Here is a 20460-nt window from a genome sequence, read left to right as displayed (position 1 = left end):
AATTGCTGAAGTTGTACTAACATGTACTTATCTCAAAGTCATTATGTGAACAAATATATGTGTTATCCACTATCAGTATAGGAGGAGAGAATATTTTGAATATGTTGTCAGACTCTAAATAAATGTCCTTCACTAAAGAATGCAATGTCCTCTGCTAGTTTATGGTTCTTTGGCATGCATTGACTGTTCTACTTTTTAAGTAATATTGTAGGTAAAGGTGCAAGAGCTTTCCTAGAGAAACAGTTTCTAGCATAGTTCCCGGAACACAGCAGGCTCTGAATAACTATGTAGTAAATAAATACATAACTAAATGAACTACCATGAAAAAGAATTCATACAATGAGTTAAACTTTGGCTCAGAGAACAAAATTTCAAATTAACTGTTAAGTACTGTTTGGCCAACATAAGAAAGGGAACATATTTCCTTTGGTCTTTGTCTTAGTTTTTTATGCAGCAGAGTTTTTACTCTATTGATCAGCGTTTATACTATTCCATTTCCTTTTGCCAATGTTTCATATAACAGGAAAATTCCTTTTCCTGAAGCTCCTAAGATCACCAAAGGTCACTGCATATGACATCCAAAAAAAAAATTCTCGTTAAGGGCAGTGCCACTGGGAAATTTAGGGTGGCAGGTTGATATTCATCGGGTAGATTTTTAAAATGTCATAGTCTGTTTTCAAATATCAATGAAAAAATATGTGCCACATGTCTCTAATAGCTCTATTTCTCTTATCCCAACTTTCCAGGATGGTGTGTATTCTATCTAAGTGAATGCTGAGTTCTTTTAAAATAATTTTCTGGAAAACAAAACATAGTTCACTTTTCACTGAGGAATTAACTCTCCCAATAACTGGCTTATATCTTTAAATGGAAAAAATTACATAGATTTTTTTATTTTAATAAAGAATAGTTGTTTATATTTAAAAACATTTAAAAAGACATTCTGCATTTTCATCATCTTCTAGCAAACTACTATAGCAACAAAATTACATTAGACTTTCTGATTTCTCCATAGTGTCCTTAGATAAATAAACAACCCAATAAACCATGTTAAATGCCCCAAATGTGACTGGAAAGAGAATACGGGCATATTTGTCAATTTTACTTGTGCCAGATCCAGAAGGTGGTGGAGCTGATGGAGGAGGAGTAGCTGACAACTTCCCAGTAGCCCCTATGGTATTAACTGTGGTCTTAATCCTCTGCAATCTTGATCCAAACATGTGACGAGTAGAAGCAGATGCAACTGAAGCCTTTCGAGACACATATCCAGTTCGGCTAGAAGTAGGAGAAGCAGATGGAAGTGCTCTTGCCGCAGATATGGTTTCAGCTGCATTTGCACGGCTGAATGGGTTTGGACTGGAAGCTAAGTAAGACCGAGGTGTGCCTTTAGAAGATTCTTGAACAACTGTGGAAGATTTGCTTGAATGGTTTCCCACCACAGTTCTGTTGCCAACGTCAGATTCAGAGTGAACCAAAGCACTTGTTCTTTTTCTCATGTTCAAATTGGCATTTGTATTCTGAAAAGGTATATGAAAAAATAAATTGGTTATGTAACTTTATGCAGATTTGTACAAAATTTAAAGGGATCGAAATTCTTAAAATCAGTCATTTCTATAAAATAAAACTTTATTAATAAGCTGTAGTCACCTTGATTTTAAAAAGCTGTAAAATGTATAACTAAATATAATATGCATACATTTGAAACTTTGAATCAAAATCTTCTATTTCAAAATATGGTCTATTCTTATAAATAATTAGACCTTAAATCTATAGAAAGAAGATTAAGTTGTTAGAACGACAAGCTGATGTTATACTTAATTGCATTTTAAGAGTTAATGATTACTGTTCTAAAAGTTATTTGTTTAGTTTTATTGCAAATAATATTCTGTATATGTCATATACATTTCAAATTTCTCTGTGTATTTATTTTATAAACAGGGAGAACCATACCTAGTCATGTACACAGAATACCAACAATAACAACTATCCATATGTACATAACATTCCTTTATTTAAAAGTTCAAAACTTTGATTTCCAAATCCTTTGAATTTACCGTCATAAAAGGCATAGGTAATTATACACATTATTTTAAAATCTAACAATCCTGACACATTTTATTTTTCACTTCAATTAATAATGAAAACACAAATAAAATTTAATTAGAAAAGGTTGTATTAGACTTATAAACAGCATCAATGAATAGTTGCATAAATATCTGGATTCAAACCATTAACCAATAGTGATTACATTGAAATATATTTCACTGGTTTTCATCAAACTATTTTATTTGTAGAACAAGATTGTATTTGAAGAAAGTTGTGCAGCAAGCCACTAAAATTCTTATAATATTGACAGCCACGATAAACAACTATGTACATAATTAATTATAGATTCTCCATGCTAATGAAGGACAGTAATTTCTCAGATGATCCCCCAAATAGTCACATCTGATTTTTTAGAATATATGATGATATTTCCGCAGTAATTTTTCCCATGTTTATTCTAAGCTATATTAATGTTAGATGATAATTACTTCCATAACTTCTCCCCTTACCATTTCATGAAGTAGATCGTGAGTGAAAAAATGGAGAAATAGAGGAGAGAGAAAGAAGAGCAGCTCATAAAAGGGTGATTGGAAGAAGCGAGCCTCAAAGGGCAATTCACAGATACTAATATATGAAGTGGGTAGATTATATATAATTAATTAAGATCTCACTTTAGACATAAAGGTTTATTCTATAAATGTAATCTTTATTAGTACACTCATCTAGCATGCTTAAAGTTCAACTCATATCTCATAAATCATGACTTCAAGGTAGCTGAGCAGACAAAAACAGCCTCACAAAACAGAGTCAATGTAGACTCTGACAAGTGTAGAAAGCATTCGTCATGTCAGCTTGGAGTATTCTTCTAAGCAGGTTGCAGTTGAACTAATGAGCAATTGTAGCCTAACATATGGCACTGAATTTGGGTGGAGAAAATTGAAATCAAAATTGACATCAACCTAAAATTGAAATCAAAATTGACATCAACCTACTTATCCTTCACTTTTCCTTTACACAGGACATTATAAATGTCACCTAATTAATCTTTAGATTTTGAATCACTTGTTACAGAAAAGGATAGTAATTAATTGATTATCATTGATCCTAAAATGTTACACAAATGGTGAATAATATAAAAAAAGAACAAGGTATGGCCTTACAATTTAAAGAGCATATATAATCTTTGGCAAGGAAGCATACATACACACGATACAATAAAAAATATAACAAAAGGTAAAATATATTCAAGAACCAAACTATGACCAAATGCTGAATATCCCAAGAAGAGAAGAAAAGAGAGTAAAAATGATAAATTGGACAAACAGGAAAGTAATACATTTTTTCAAATATAATATGGTAGTTGCATACTGTCTTCTTCTTTCAGTCAGTTAGGTTGTCCATGACCTTTAGAAATCTGTATGTTTCCTAACACTAAATTCTAAGGACTGGAGACTTTCCCTGCCAGTCAAAATGAAGTAACATGAACTGAATCTACTTTCCTGCCTAAAATGACCCCCAAAACTTCATAAAATAAAAAAATAAAAAAATAAAAACCTGTTGTTTGAAGAAACTGGCCATCAGACAACCCAGAACCATAATCACTGAGAGGGAAAAAACAAACTTGAGAGAGTTGCTATGCTGTGGTTTCGGAATGGAAAAGCCAGAAAAAAACTGGCAGGCTTCATGAACTGAAGAGACGGAGTTAAGAATCTTGGGAGACTGAGGTGGCTAGAGTTCACAGGACAAAGTACCAGAGATAAGAATGCTAAACAAAGAGAGAACTTCAAAGATCTAAAGAGAGTCCCCACTGAGTATTTTACCAAACAAAGATCAGTTTGTGAGTGTGAGGTAACTACCCAAGGCTGAAAGGAACCATCTGAAATGATTAGAAGAAACAATATCTGACATTCACCCAAAGCCAGGAATAGTGCATGTTTCCACCTGCTGGACTAGAAAATGTCAACATTCACGTAGCATTTGGTAGAGTACGTAGAAGTGGCTGTCTTAATAGTATAGTATAAATAGCCTCAAACACTGCTCTTGTATTGTCTAATGCGTTTTAAGAGCAAGAGTAGGAAGAATCAAACTGACTCCAAGTAACTTTACTGCCCCCCAAAACAAAGTATTAAAACATTTAAGTTCTTTTGTTCTAGACCAGTATCCTTCTGGAATGTCCTGAAATCTTGTAAATTGTGTTCTATATAATAGATTGGCTTCAAAAGTGACACCAATTCATCATTTCTCTCTATATTCTTGCCCTCAATATTCATGCTCCATATTCAGGCCCAGGAGCTTACCCATTCCTGACCCATCCAGAGTTGGAATCTATTTTTCCATAAGCTGCCTAATGACTTTCTTTGTCCAATAATATGTGGTGGAAATGATAGTTTGCCATTTCCAATTCTTAACCTCAACGGTTCTTACTTGCTTACACTCTTTCTCGAAACACTGCCACCACCACCATAAGAACAGGTCTGCCTGGCTAGCCTGCTAGAGATTGGGGGATCATTTGGAGAATAGCCAGTTATCACAGTGAGTCAATCCTAGAACACCCAACAACTAGCTGACACTAGATTCACCAGTGTTCCATTAGAAAATGAGCTGCCCAAGCAAGCGTAATCAAAATCAACAGAATTCAGTTGATCCATAGACTTGGGAGCAAAAATAAATATTTATTGTGTGTACCTGAAGTATCATTTTTTTTGTTATGCAATATTATTGTGGCAATAGATAGATGAGTTAGATCAAAGGTCCTGATGGGAGGTGCAGCCAAAGGGCTCATGAGGGCGGAAGTTCCTCAGACATTCTAGGATACTTAGAAGATTGGCCTGCCCAGAACTCATAGAGGACCTTTAGGGGGCACTGTTGCCTAATCCACATACTAGTTGAAGGACCAAGATGCTTTGCCCTCCATAATCCCACTCTTTAAGAATTACAATATTTTAAAACAGAAAGGGATTTCAGTGATCAACTTATTCCATTACCTCATTTTCCAGTAGAGAAAAGTAAGAACAGAAAGGTTACAGGTGGCTGGAATTCACACAGCAAGTGACTTACTTGGTGTCTGCTCTGCCTCATTGTAGAGGTTCTCTACTCACAAATGTGGAGGAGGCTTTAAAGAACTTAACAAGCTGCACATATTTGAGTCAGTCAAGTATTCATAATAGTATGATGTTAAGAAAAATTTTACAAGACTTGGACATCAGAAAAAAATACAGCATGTCTTTTCAATGTCATAATAGAGTATTGTTTAACAAGCCCACACAAGGATAATTAAATCTTTAGAATCATTTACTTGAATTTGATTTTGCCATTTAATATTGGATTAGAACCCAAAAACTGTCAAGTTAACATATTCAATTATGGATTCTTGTCTAGTACAAAAGATCACCAAAGGTTATGGTTTTATTGCCTTGTTTTAAGACATTAAGCACTTCTGTATTTAACCTACCAGTCTTATTTTACTTTTCCTTTTAAAAAAAAATTGCCTATAAGTAGCCATTCCTCAAAATGACTTTGAATCCATTTTACCATCTAAATGGTTCTCTCATTAATTAACCATTGAACCAATCTTGGAGACCTGTCCATTCATTATTTGTAGGTCATGTTTTCGACAATTGGAAAACTATATTCTGACGATATCTACTATTGGATAAGTTATAAATATCAAAGAAATAAAAGCTTAGATTTGAAGAATATGCCTAGAGAAAGAGGAAAGCCTAAGCAAAAATAAAAAGAATCAGTCTAAGGTGGTTAGAAAAAAGAACAATGAAGTAAGAGACTTTTTGAGAGTAGGGTGAGCAATATGAACAGTACCAAAAGACTACCGTCTGAAAACAAAGATCAAGTATTTTTATTCCAGTTTAAAAGAAGTAATGATAGAGTATAAAGACCATCTTATCAATCTTTGTAGATTAATGCACACAGTAGGCACATACTTCATATTTGATAAATTGCATTAAAATGGATATCCTATAGAATCAAGATCATTTTTAATTTAGAAAGTGTCAAAAATTTTTATCTGATCTCCAATTTATTATTTCTTTTTCTATGGGACACATCTTCAGAATATTGTAGGTAGTGCCTAAGGCATTTAAGTTATCTTGACTCAATCTCAAGTCCAGCTGACAATGCCTTAGAAGTTTCACTAAGCCTCACACCAGTTAGAATGGCAATCATTAAAAAGTCAAGCAACAACAGGTGCTGGAGAGGATGTGGAGAAATAGGAACACTTTTACACTGTTGGTGGGATTGTAAACTAGTTCAACCATTATGGAACAGTATGGTGATTCCTCAAGGATCTAGAACTAGATGTACCATATGACCCAGCCATCCCACTACTGGGTATGTACCCAAGGGATTATAAATCATGCTGCTATAAGGACACATGCACACGTATGTTTATTGTGGCACTATTCACAATAGCAAAGACTTGGAATCAACCCAAATGTCCATCTGAGACAGACTGGATTAAGAAAATGTGGCACATATACACCATGGAATATTATGCAGCCATAAAAAAGGATGAGTTTGCGTCCCTTGTAGGAACATGGATGCAGCTGGAAACCATCATTCTTAGCAAACTATCACAAGAACAGAAAACCAAACACCGCATGTTCTCACTCATAGGTGGGAACTGAACAATGAGATCACTTGGACTCGGGGAGGGGAACATCACACATCGGGTACTATCATGGGGAGGGGGGAGAGGGGAAGGATTGCATTGGGAGTTATACCTGATATAAATGACGAATTGATGGGTGCTGACGAGTTGATGGGTGCAGCCCACCAACATGGCACAAGTATACATATGTAACAAACCTGCACGTTATGCACATGTACCCTAGAACTTAAAGTATAAAAAAAAAAAAAAAAAAAAAAAAAGAAGTTTCACTATGCTGTATACCATATCCTACATAAAGGAAAGTGGAATTAGACTGATTTGAGTCTTAAATCATTGCTCTCTGCCAAGCAGTTAAATGACACTCAAGTTATTTTTGTAGTTATGTCTCAAGTTTTACTCTATTAAAAGTAGTCATTTTCCACGATGACAGACCACAAAAGGAATAAGGTATCTGCTGATCTATCTGGCAGACGACTCACCCGGAAGAATATTCACCCAGACTTCACATTCTAGTGCAACTAATGTGTCAGAGTGATGTTGTGTTTCATACAGAGTGTAGAGACTTCAGTGGTTCCATTATGATTTAGCTGATGCACAGTGGTTTCGAACAAGAAAAAGCACCTAAGCTTCATTTGAATTTTAAAAAATGATTTAGTTTGAAATCACTTTGTCATTAGTCACAATAGCCTGAAGCAAGAAACGAGATGCAAGGTAGTAGATTTAAACATTACCAACAAATTAAAGCAGTAACAGGCAAACAGGAGCAGATCCAAGCAATTCGTCAAACGTGACTGTGATCTGACACAATTTCTAAACAATTTTTATCAACTGCAAAAAAAATCATCTCAACTTATTACTCTAGCAGCAAAGAGATAAAATGACTAAGATTAGGTTTGCAGAATGCAGCATGCAGCTACATTCATATTGCTTGCTTGAAAAGCTAATGAAGTTTAGCTTTGATGAAGTTTAATAAAATGTAATTTAATTCTTATAAATTAAAAACTAACAAGACTAATAACGAATAGGGTTATCTTCTAGAATATCAATGAGTCACATACTAAAAAAAAAGAATCTAGTAATGTAAAGACATTTATTCAAGGCCATTTGGACAGGACTTCATGAGTAAGCCACACATCTTATTTAATAGGGAAATAAGTGTGGTAGAGCAGCTAGAACTAAACTCCAAGGTAATGATTTACTGAGAACTGTCAACAGCATTTTTAGAAAGTGCTACGCGTAGAAATTTTTAACACGTCCCTTCCAAATAAACACGCTAAATATTTTATAAATAGTTAGCAAGGCACTCTATCATATATTGAGCTCCAAAACGTAGAAACCAAAATGCTGAGTTCCCTATTTATTGTATTTAATTTCCTCCCAATGTTGGCATTTAATTCAATGTTTGTATTTCCATAAGTTATAGAAATACTACTTTCAGGCCGGGCGCGGTGGCTTAAGCCTGTAATCCCAGCACTTTGGGAGGCCGAGACGGGCGGATCACGAGGTCAGGAGATCGAGACCATCCTGGCTAACACGGTGAAACCCCGTCTCTACTAAAAAATACAAAAAAAAAATCTAGCCGGGCGAGGTGGCGGGCGCCTGTAGTCCCAGCTACTCGGAAGGCTGAGGCAGGATAATGGCGGGAACCCGGGAGGCGGAGCTTGCAGTGAGCTGAGATCCGGCCACTGCACTCCAGCCCCGGCGACAGAGTGAGACTCCGTCTCAAAACAAGAAATATTACTTTCAATATCAGGCACTGGGATAAACTTTTGTTTTCCATTTGGGATTACCAGAAAAAGAAATCTTAAAGAATCCATTCATTTTCCCTTTACATATTTAGAGTTGAAGGTTTAAAACAGAATTTCTTTAAGATAGGTGACTTTGTGATTACTTTCGTTTCATACTGATTCCTAGTGTTTCTTTTTTATTTGTAAATATTTTGTATAGTAGATATACGGCTCCAATGGAGGAAACCACTTTGTTAGAGACTTCTTTGGTCAGAGCAGAGGTTCTTAGCTTGAGTAAGCAGACTTGTTCAAATGCTAGCTGAAATCACACCAGGAGCTGCTTTCGTCAATGCCACCAACATAACCCTGGAGAGAAAAGAATGCAAAGGACACTCCGCTCACTTCCTCTAAATACAGATACTAAGCTAGATGAGTCTTTTCTTATTCAATGTAGAAAAGCAGTATTGTGGTTATACAAAGTGTTTATAAGCATAATCTGAGACCAGTTAAAAACTCAAAGTCTCAAACAAGCCCTATTTGCAGGAAGTTTTTTTCATTAGCTATGCTGTTGTCAGTGATCCAGGGATCAGAAATTGAAAAATGCTTGCTAAACAGTTAAAATTGTGGGCTTCCAAATCAGACAGACCTGGTTGCAAATACTGAATTTGTCATTTACTAGCTATGAGATATTTAGCAAGTTATTTAGCCTCTCAAAACCTCAAAATCCTTGCTATAGGAGTAATAATGCTGCCTTCCTCCTAATAAATATATAAGATAATGCATGCAAGGCAGTTAGCTCAATGTCTAGCACATAGTAGGATTCAAATGAATATTATATAGAAGTAACCCAGCTGAGGTCACATAATAAGATTCTGCCTCCAAAAGAAAATGATACGTCACAGAAATAAATAATTACACAAAACAAAATTTTAGAAGACAATATTATACATCTGTGAAAACATGGCCATCATGTCTAACAATTACCACAGCAAATGATCACTGAAGGAGAGAATAGTCTATGGAGTGGGATTTGAACAATGAGAACACACAGACACAGGGAGGGGAATATCACACACTAGGGCTTGTCGGGGGTGGGGAACTAGGGGAGGGATAGCTTTGGGAGAAATACCCAATATAGATGACGGGTTGATGGGGTGCAGCAAACCACCAGGGCACGTGTATACCTATGTAACAAACCTGCACATTCTGCACATGTATCCCAGAACTTAAAGTATAATTTTAAAAAGTTTTTTAAAAAAGAATATATTCTATGGTGAAGTCAGTCAGGGAAAGGATGTTGCTGGTGAAAATGAGAAATAAATACAAAGAAATACAAAATGCAATAGAAAAATCAACATTCATATTGATAGTAAGGGTGCGAATTAACACTAGAGTAAACCTTATAACTTATGCATAAGACATGTCAAAAGCTCTTTAGGAAAAGTAGCAGTAACAACAACCAAAACAATGGCTAACTTTTCTTGAGTGATTCTTTTGCACCTGGCACTCAGCTAACATGCTTTTAACTGAACTATCTGCTACACCTAATGTCATGTGCCATGTAAGAAAATCTGATAATATCACTTTCCAGACAGAAATCCTGAATCATCATCATCAATATTTCTACAATGTATTGAGCCCTTAATATAGGCCAGACACTACCTAAAGCGTTTTCACAAATAACCTCACATAGTTCCTACAAAAACTCATGAGATAGTGCTAATGTTTTCATTTTCCCATTGAACAAATGTTTCAATGTCTAAGAAAAGATGTGGGTTATATAAGAAGGAGATCTCGTGTACTATTCTATCAGATCACAGATCACTGTTTCTTTTATTTTCTTTCTTTCTTTTTTTTTTTTTTTAGACGGAGTTTCGCTCTTGTTGCCCAGGCTGGAGTGCAGTGGCATGATCTTGGCTCACCGCAACCTCCGCCTCCTGAGTTCAAGTGATTCTCCTGCCTCAGCCTCCTGAGTAGCTGGGATTACAGGCATGTGCCACCACGCCCGGCTAATTTTTTTGTATTTTTAGTAGAGACGGGGTTTCTCCATGTTGGTCAGGCTGGTCTCGAACTCCCAACCTCAGGTGATCCACCCACCTCAGCCTCCCAAAGTGCTGGGATTACAGGCATGAGCCACCACACCTAGTCTCCTGAACTTTTATAACAACTTTGGTCTTCTTCAACCACCAAATATTTTTCCCTGAATATTTTCACCTCCCTGCAGATTATGACTCACTCGTAATGTGAATAAGTATGTATCTGCGTGTATGTGTGCAAGTGTACATGTGTTTTGGATTTCAAACCATGCATTTGTTTAAATATTTAAAAATGTAATTAACAATATAATTTATAACTTTTCTTTTTCACACTTTAAGAATATTTTAATCCTTGAAAGTGGAGTTAATATATATAGAGAGATCTGATAAAACATTACAAAGAAGGCTAAATTAGATGGCAAGTAAATTCACCTTTAAAGCATCCACATTATCCTATGGGAATTATTTTCTTCAGCCTCAAAATATTCAGAAAATTATATTCAAACGCAAACAATATTTGCACAATGCTTTATTCTTAATATAGACTTGATATGACTTCATCATAATGAAATTGTGCTATGATGAATAGCCATCCAGAAGGATTCAAGTCCGTGCCAACCCTATAGGTGGCTGGCATCGCAAGTAGTCTGAGTTACAATTTTATCTACATCAGCAAAGGCAACAGGGGCTCTGTCTAAAAAACAATCATTTATCAAGGCAGGATTCTCAGTATACTTTTGCTGGGGAGAAAAAAATTTCATAGCTCAGGCATTATAAGAGAGTAAAATAATAGTCCTCTGTAAAACAATAGCTATGCAAGGTGAGTAAGTCTTTGATGAGCCAAGAACCTTGCTGAATTTGGAATTCCAATTTCCAATTCCAATTCCAATTTCTTTGAAATTCCAGACAATGTTTGCCTAATGAATGTAAACATTTATAATAACTGTAATAGATCTATTTTTAGGGAAAAGTAGTTCAAGTTCCATGCTTCATCTCTTGTTGGAGCATATTCCCCAGGTCCAGTGGGTAATAGAAGATCCACAATTAATGACATAAGTAATAAGGTCTTATTAAGGACAGTGATTCAACTCATTCTTTCATTAATCCAACTGTTTCAAGTTATTTTCCTGGGCACTGGGAGCACAGGGATGAAAAATAATATAGTATTTGCAATTTATCTCAAGAATCACAAAAAATAATAAATAGTAAACGGTATAAAGAAAAATTAGAGGAACTAGGGAATACATTACCCAGCCAAGAAGGTTGGAAAACCTCCTTGTGGAAGTTATACTTAGGCTGAGATATCAGCAACAAGTAAGTTTTAAATAGGCAAAAGAGCCTATTCCCTTATGGGGTGAGGAAAGAAGATGCCTGTTGGTACAAGAAACAATTTTTCAAAGATTCCTCTCAGTGGTATAAGGATAGGGAAGATCAGTACTCTTCCTTGTCAAGAGAAATTTGAGGTTTCTTGAAGATATTCTAAGTTCTTCCCTTTCTCTTCTTACTTTTTCTATTGAAATGAACAATTATGGCAATGATTTATAATACATTCTACTCTAACATAATTAATATCTGATAATATCACTTTCCAGACAGAAATCCTGAATCATCATCAATATTTCTACAATGTATTGAGCCCTTAATGTAGGCCAGACACTACCTAAAGCGTTTTCACAAATAACCTCACATAGTTCCTACAAAAATTCATGAGATAGTGCTAATGTTTTCATTTTCCCAATGAGGGCACTGAAACCTAAAACGTTGAGCACCTCTCTCTCCCAACATGATGCAATTAAAATGTGTTATTCATGATTTGAGTCCCAAATACATACTCTTAACCACTTCAAGAGGCCACCTGCGATAGCAAATGTGTATACTCATGGAATTAAAAATACATGCTCATGAGATTTTTTTTAAAAAAAGAAAAAAGTTTATCTGAAATATGTTCGCAACAACCCCTAAGTGATGTTTGTAAACAGTTTGGATTTGACTTACATTTACATAGCTTCCATTATAAGCTAAGTACTGTACTAACTTTTTTTGTATCTCACAAAAAAATTTCTCCTGATTAGAAAATCCTTCCTTTCCAGTGCATGTGAAAATTGTTCTAGAGTTCTTACTGATTGTTCTTACTCCCATTCATAATATTCTTTCTACTTTGATGCTTGGCTGTCATGAAGTGCTTATAGATAATACTTTGTATCACAAATATCCTCTACATTCAGGCATAAATAAATATTTATAAATAGGCTTACATTTAGTTGATTTATTCTACAGAAAACTGTATCTTAACAAGTGCAGTCTAGCTGAGCAAAGTGGTATTTTAATTGAAGACACTTTCCCTGTGAGTTATTTTAAAATGAATCAACGCTACTCAAATCTGCATCTTCTATGTGATAAAATATTTTATGATGTTCTTCTACAAGAGGAAATCTATTCCCTATCTTTCTTCCACAAACTCTCCCTGAAATTTGGATATAGCACTTTAAAAGCTATTTAAAATTTACTATTCAAGATATATGGTAAAACTGATTGAAACATTTTCCTTTGGTACATAAGACACTGAAATTTCGGCTCCATTTGTAGCCCAGATAAGGTATCAACATGAGCTCTACCTCTTGTTTCTGATTTGAGAATGATTCTTCAATCATTCTCAAAATTTTCTACAAATAATTAAAGTTAATAAAGTTCATTAACACATTTGCCAAATTATGTATACAGTAACTGTGTGTACTTGACGTGTCCTGAAGAGTAAGCTCTAAGCTATTAGCTATGGTTTCCAATGGGCATTATCAAAAAACATTCAATGCTTAACAAGTCTCTCAAGCTGAAACAGCTGTTCATCCAAAGTGAAACTTTTTTTTAACTTTCTCTGAGTATAGCTAATCTTACTTGAGCTAGAAAATAAGGTATTAGACTGTTTTGCATGTTCTACCACTTTATGACAAGAAAGCCAATTTTGCACTTCAGTAAAGGCAGACTGCAAATTTAGCATGAATTGAACCAGTAGCTGAGTTGCAATTTATGGCAAATGGCTCATCAGCACATTAATGTATACTGCCAATATAACCACTTCAGCCAGGCAGGCCAGAAAGTAGAAGACCCAAATACCTAGTAGGCAGTAAAGAAAATGTGCTCTCTATCAACTTCTGTAAAACAAATCTTAAAACCCAAAACTATCAAATATAATTATCATTTATTATCATTCTTACATTAGTACTTAAGAAAAACCCAAAGTCAGAACCACAGGTTCTGAAATTAGATAGATTCAGGTTTTGGACTTTGCTAAATACTAGTTTTGTAACCTTGGGTAACTTATTTAGCCTTTCTATGCTTAAGGTTTCTCCTGAGTACAGTGGAAATAATAACAATAACTACTAATTAGAGTTAGTGGTGGGGTAATTTCCATAAAGTGCTTAACACATTGCCTAGCATATAGTAAATGATCAATATTTGTTCAATGTTTTTATTCTATTGTTATCATTTAATATTCTAATAGAGATCTGTAGATGGCCACTGTCAGGTAAAATATTACTGTAGAATTGACCATTATTTCTATACTCAGATATTTGTATTTTTCAACTGAACTAAATGTTAATACTGTAACTTTCCACTTCAGTAAATGTTGGAAATGTATGAGAGCCTATATTTTGTGCCATGTTCAAAATTCATTTTATTTACTTTTCCTAGGAGGACATGATCAGCATCCTTGGAGCAACACTAAGAACTAGCTAAAACTCTTACCATCTTGCCAAGATCTGCCAATTGTAAAGAGATGATTAAGAGCTCCAAAGTTTAAAAGGCTTAAAAGGTTTCCTCTGGGGGTGGTGACTGCTTCAAGAGAGGCACAAAATCAAGAATCCTGTGGATATTATTCTATTTAATATTAACAACTTAAAAATGTTTGCACTTACTCAAAATATAGCATGCTAAAATTTCTTTTGGGTTATAAATAAGCCAACTCATATATCCAGTAGGACATCATTCAGATGTCTTAAAGGCCTAACATACTTTTAATTTGTTGATTCATCCAGTCATCTAGTTACTCATCCAATTATTCAACAAATATTTATTGAGTACCTATTTATGTTCCAGGCATTCTTCTTGGGTCTGGTGATACAAGTATAGAAAAACAGTGCAAAATTCTTTTCTTTATGGAACATCCGCTCATGAGACTCCTCAAATCTGTGAGCTCTTCCAGCAGCTATTATCTACCACTACAAGTCTGGGAAAAAATAGTCTACAATTATGGTTTCCACTTCTTCATTTGTCACTCACTTTTCAACTCATTGTTATTTGATTATTCTCCCATCTTTCCTTTGAAATTATTTGTGGATCACTATAATTAGCACTTTTAAAAATCTATGTCTTACCAGTCTAGCCAACATGGTGAAACCCCATCTGTACTAAAAAATATATACAAAAATTAGCCAGACATAGTGGTACATATCTGTAATCCCAGCTACTTGGGAGGCTGAGGCATGAGAATTGCTTGAACCTGGGAGGTGGAGGTTGCAGTGAGCTGAGATTGCACCGTTGCACTCCAGCCTAGGCAACAGAGTGAGACTCTGTCTCACACACACACACAAAAAATGTATGTCTTACATACTGTCTCAGTAGCATGTAGCACTGTTAATGAATTCTTTATTTCGATTCTTCCCATAATTCTACATTCTAGCAATGTTCCATTTACCTTTATGAGTCTCCAATGTGGGATGCTCTTTCTCTACCTAATTCTAATATGTTACTTTTCCATAGGGTTTAGCTCTCAGCTATCACAGTTTTCTTAGTCTTCACGTGAATGGGCCTGTTCAGTTGCTTTGAATACAATATTTACATCAATATCATAAAATCAATGTCTTCTCCCCCCAATTTTTTTCTAACATCTAGACACATATAGCCAATAAGACATCATTTAGATATCCTAGAGGCATACTAAACTTTTAATTTATTTATTCATCTATCTACCAATTTATTCATTCAATTCTTCAGATATTTATTGAGTGCCAGGCACTGTTCTTGGCTCTGGTAATACGAAAGCAGAGACCAGCCCAAAGTTCTTACCCTTATGTAACTTACATTCTTGCCCATATTCAAAGTCTAATAGAGGTGTGAATTTATTCATATCTAATAAGCTCGATGTATTTGTCCAAACAAATATCTCTCCGGCTGTAGTTTAGATCTCAGAGATTACCGCACTATCCAGCTAGCTTTCAAGCCACAAAACTTCAGCTGTTTCTGCTTCCTTCTGCCTTACTCTCTTTTCTTTTCAATTTTTCTCAATATTTTTCCAATCTGTCTCTTCTTCTCCACAGCCCTTGCAAAGACATTCACCATTTTTTACCTGACTATTGCACAGCCTATTAACATTTTGAGATTTAACATCCTTATGCACCTTTTCTCTCTCTACTCTTCATTAAAATAGTATTTACACACTATAAATGTGATCATGTCAATTCCTTATTTAAACTTTTTCCGTGGCACTTGATTGTTTTCAGGGGAAAAATTATATGGCATAGCATTCTACATGATTTGGGCCCTGTCTCCCAGTCCAGTCTCATCTCCCCTTCCTTTCCCCAAACCATCCTCTCAGCCATGTCAGGTACCCTGGTATTAGCAAAGGCTATCAGCGCCTGGTCCATATTCACTTGGTTTACCCAGGAGGTTACTCCACATAGGCTGATAGCTTACTGCCTTTCTCTGCCTGAGGGATACTCTGCCTACAGAATCTTTATAAACATTATTTATTTATTTACTTTTTTATGTATTTTTAATGTGTATACAGTTATGGGATACATGTGCAATTTTGTTACATGCATAGATCGTATAGCAGTCAAGTCAGGGCTTTTGGGGTATCCATCACCCAAATAATATACGTTGTACTCATTAACTAATTTTTCAGTAGAATGGTGGTTACTAGTGGTGGTGTGGGCCAGGGGATAATGAGGAGATATCGTTTAAAGGGTATGATATTTCAGTTATGTAACATGAATAAATTCTAGAGATCAAGTGTATAGCATCGGGACTACGGTTAATCATACTGTATTCTATACTAGAAATTTGCTATGAAAGTAAACCTTAGATGTTCTCACCACACACAAAAAGAGTATCTAGGTTAAGAGATAGACATGTTAATTAGCTTGACTGTAGTAATCAGTTCACTACGTACATGTATGTCAAAACATGATGCTGCACACGTTAAATATATACAATTTCAATTTTAAAAACACTGCTGAGTGAACCTAATCAACAAAAGACAGGGATTGGTAAGTACTCCAACTTCTTTGTCATCCAGTGGGACAATTCTAAGGCTTGCCCCCCACATACTTTGGGAAGGTCTCAAGCATGATGAGCACACAGTGATAAACCCGCTCATTAATGACACTTGACTGGCTTTTCTTCCTTTCCTTCTCACTTCCCTCACAGTGCTTCTTGAGAATACCTTAAAAATAAATTGCTTGCACACATCCTTGCAACAGAGTCTGCTCTGAGAGAAACCCAAATTAAAACACCTGGACTCTAGCCAGGATGTCTTAGTTTAGTTCTAGAAATGTGAGCTATATTCCCTTGCTTCTGGTTCTTTGCACATTCTCTTCTCACTGTCTTCTCTCCTCCATCTTCTTTACCTCCCTTTTATAATTTCCAAGATAGTATCTAAATATTGCTTCCTTTGGAAGGTTTAATCTGACACCCCACCACCCTCATCAAATCTTACACCATATAAACTCAAATCAGGACCACTGCTTCTTCACACCACATCCTAATGCTTTTTCCTAGCCTAGCATTTAGCATGCTTGTGTGAGTGCCCCTCCAGACTGTGAATTTCTTTAAGGGCCTCAACAGTGTCTTATTGTTTTCCTTTCCCTACCAACTAGCACAGTATCAAACACCGGAAAGTATTCAATGAAAGTAAGTCAAATGAATTCGATGACAAATAAATGATGAGTAAGCAGTATTAAAATAAATCAACAACAAAATCATTCTCTCTTGTACACTCAAAACAGCAGAAGTAAGTTTCACACAATGTGTTTAGGAAATAAGTAGTTGGCAGAGCTATAAAGCCAAAAGCAGTACATTTAAATCCACTTGAAAACCAGATGACAGTCTTTTATTCTACCCAGATTATACTTCCTGGACCACTATGGTAGTTAACGGACTGTTTAAAGAGTCAGTCCTGGAATATTAACTGATAACCAGAATGAAATGCTTTTCCTCTCCTGTCTCATACATCTGCCTGTTGAAAAGTATGCCTGAATGACTGCTACTGAGTAGGAAAGAGTCAATCCTACATCAACCTGCACCTTTCTCTTGCCCTTTGAGGCTACACAGGAAAGACATGAAGCTCATGGGCAGCAACCTGCCTCTCCCGGAGCAAAGAGATGAGAAATATGAGCCTGTTCTTCAAATTGCTTGGAACATGTAGCCAATGGCTGTGATAGCTTGTTTAACAAGGACTGGTTTTTTCCTCTTAATCATAGTTCTAAAGCTATCGTTTATTGAAAAGCTGATTTTTAAAGCACACACTAGAACAGCTTTTCTGTACAGCTGCAATGCTATTTAAATCTTCCATGAATATCTCCACAAACCCAAGAAAATTCTAAACTGAAATACTGCTCTTAGAGAGGACATAGTAAAATAAGACCCTATAGGAGGAAAATTCAGGAAGTGAAATCTGGTTGTCAATTTTAATACTGGAATTATGAAATCAGGCATATAGCTTCCACTCTTCTGAGCTAAAAGATCACCTAAAATCACTATTTGAAAAAGTAGCCTACAGGTTTTTTGTGGAGACGTTCGTAGATACTAGCAATCTGCCTCAAAGTCATTCCTTAATAGTCTCCAGGAATGTAAATAAATGCCTCACCTTTTTCTTGGAAGACACTGGAAAGTAGATGAAGAACAAGCAGTCAAAGCAATACTTTAAAGACAATAAATAAATCAGTGAGAGGTAACATCGTCCTTAGGAAGAGCTGACTGTTGAACCCACATTTCTGCTCCACAATAAAACCTCAAGTTCTTAACTCCAGCACTATTTTGGGGGAAAAAAAAATTTCTATAGGCCACTGGTGATCCCGGCAAGACTGATGTGATGCTTTAATCTCATGTAACTGGCCATATCATTCTCCTGCTGTGACCAGGCAGTCTCACTGCAACCCTTTAGGCTGCATTTGTAGCATTTTAAAATGTTGATACTTCTTTGAATTTCATCAAAGTGGAAACTGATAGATTCTAGCCAGCTATATTGCAACATTCATTTCTTTCATTTAAGACATTCAATTTCCATCAAATGACCTATCAAATGAAATTAGATAGAGCTTGAGTCACTATTATAAATATTTTGGAGCCATTTGCTTGGAGACTGTTGATAAAACAGCACTTTTGGTTAGTCATTTGGGAAACCCAAGAAAGGTTTCCCAAATGACTAACCGAAGAAAGAGCATTATGAGAATTGTTTTGTGTTCCATCAATTATTGTGTAGCCCTATGGTTCATTTCTGCTAACTCTTAGTTCCCAATATAATAGAAACTCCAGTGTGGAGCTAAGTCAGTACTTGCTAAATTATTGATTCACTTCAAATAAAGAAATGTCACAACATTCTGTGGATAGGAAAGGATGATTATAAGACATAAGGAGTCTATACAGCTTTGATACCTAGTACAACGCCTGGCACAAATTAGCCTCTTAACAAATATCTGTTGAATGAATAGATAAATAAATGTGTATAAGTTGAGAATCTGATGTTTATGAAACACTAAGCACTGGTGCATTGAAAGTTCCACACAAATTTCTTAAGTCATCTTTTGAACACAAAGCAAGAATAAAAGTGCAGCAGATCCAAAAATAATTGGATCTAATTCATGTTCTAAAGCATTGTGGAATTAATAAATAAAAATTTAATGCCATTTTGAGTTCTTGTTATGCCGTGGAAGCCTGCTGGTCTCTTGGTTTTAAAATACTTTTCCAGAATACTAAAATCAGAACTCTTTTTCTCATGTTGTTCTTTCCTTTGTTTCCATAGGAAACAGTGACTTCCAGGCATTCAAGATGACACAACATAGATTGCCAAATTGCATGCCACCCTGCAGTTGCCAAGGAGATAATGTATGTCATTCCTACAAATAACATGTTGCTCATGCCTTCATTTCCTTTATCTAGCTTTTTAAGATATTCTTTGCCTGAACTGAATTCTGATAATGTTCACTGTGAACTGATGGAAACATTCCTTTTTAAAAAATTTGTTTACCCCATTCCCCCAAGGCACTTGATCACATCACACATGCCGTCTGTAGAAGGTCTGGGCATATTTTATGCCGATTTTGGAACCAGTGATTCAGCAGTTTTCACTGAAAAAATAAATGCATCCTGAATTCTGTCTGCCTGCATTCTAAGTAAAGGTCCAATTAAATCCACACCTGGCACTAACATATTCCAGTTTAAAATGGCCTACCACAAAAGCAGCTGCACTTAGTTAAATTTATAGGGGAAGGAAGAGGAGGAAAGCAGGAAGGAAGGAAAGGGGGGAAAGAAGGATAGAAAGAAGAAAGGGAGCAAAAAAGGAAGGAAGGAAGTAAAACTGGAAGAAAAGAAGAGAAACATATTTATTGAGCACCTGCAGCATTCCAGATTAGACATCTGTAAGATGAACAAACAGAATACGAAAAATTCAAGATCTTGGCTGACATCATCCCACTAGCAAGAAGCAGAGTCATTCTTTGAACTTGGTTGTATCTGACTTAAAAGCATGTGTTTCCCAGTTAATCTTTTGTGCTGCATAATAAATCTCCCCGAAATATAGTGGCTTAAAGCAACAACAATCATTTTAATTTTATCTCTCAAGGATTTGGAGGCTGACTGGACTCAGGTAAGCAGCATTCTCTCAGAGTCTTTCACGTGGTTTCAATCAGAAGGGCTGGGTTGGAATCACCCTGAAGATGTCCTCACTCCCAGGCCTGGCAGTTGAGGCTGGGGCTGTCAGCCAGAATACCTTACAGTATATTGTAAATAATAGCCACAAATGAATTACTGT

General features: G+C 35.7%; 1 protein-coding gene across 2 annotated transcripts in view; it reads right to left on the bottom strand.

The window, feature by feature from the left end:
• Positions 1–872: 872 nt before the first annotated feature.
• The window catches only part of GABRA4 (gamma-aminobutyric acid type A receptor subunit alpha4), a 68093-nt gene continuing 48505 nt past the window's right edge, over positions 873–20460 (bottom strand). Inside the window, exon 9 of one of the 2 annotated variants that reach the window (XM_017872655.1) lies at positions 873–1517. In XM_017872655.1, coding sequence (XP_017728144.1) covers positions 987–1517 — 531 coding nt within the window. In that variant the 3' untranslated portion in view covers positions 873–986. The remainder of the gene's footprint in view (positions 1518–20460) is intronic. The other variant, XM_017872656.1, reaches the window with a different exon arrangement.

The sequence above is a fragment of the Rhinopithecus bieti genome, unplaced genomic scaffold (genome assembly GCF_001698545.2).
Source record: "Rhinopithecus bieti isolate Rb0 unplaced genomic scaffold, ASM169854v2 scaffold_7167, whole genome shotgun sequence".
Taxonomy (NCBI): domain Eukaryota; kingdom Metazoa; phylum Chordata; class Mammalia; order Primates; family Cercopithecidae; genus Rhinopithecus; species Rhinopithecus bieti.
Note: the sequence above shows the minus strand (reverse complement) of the source record. Positions and strands in the feature narration are given on the sequence as shown.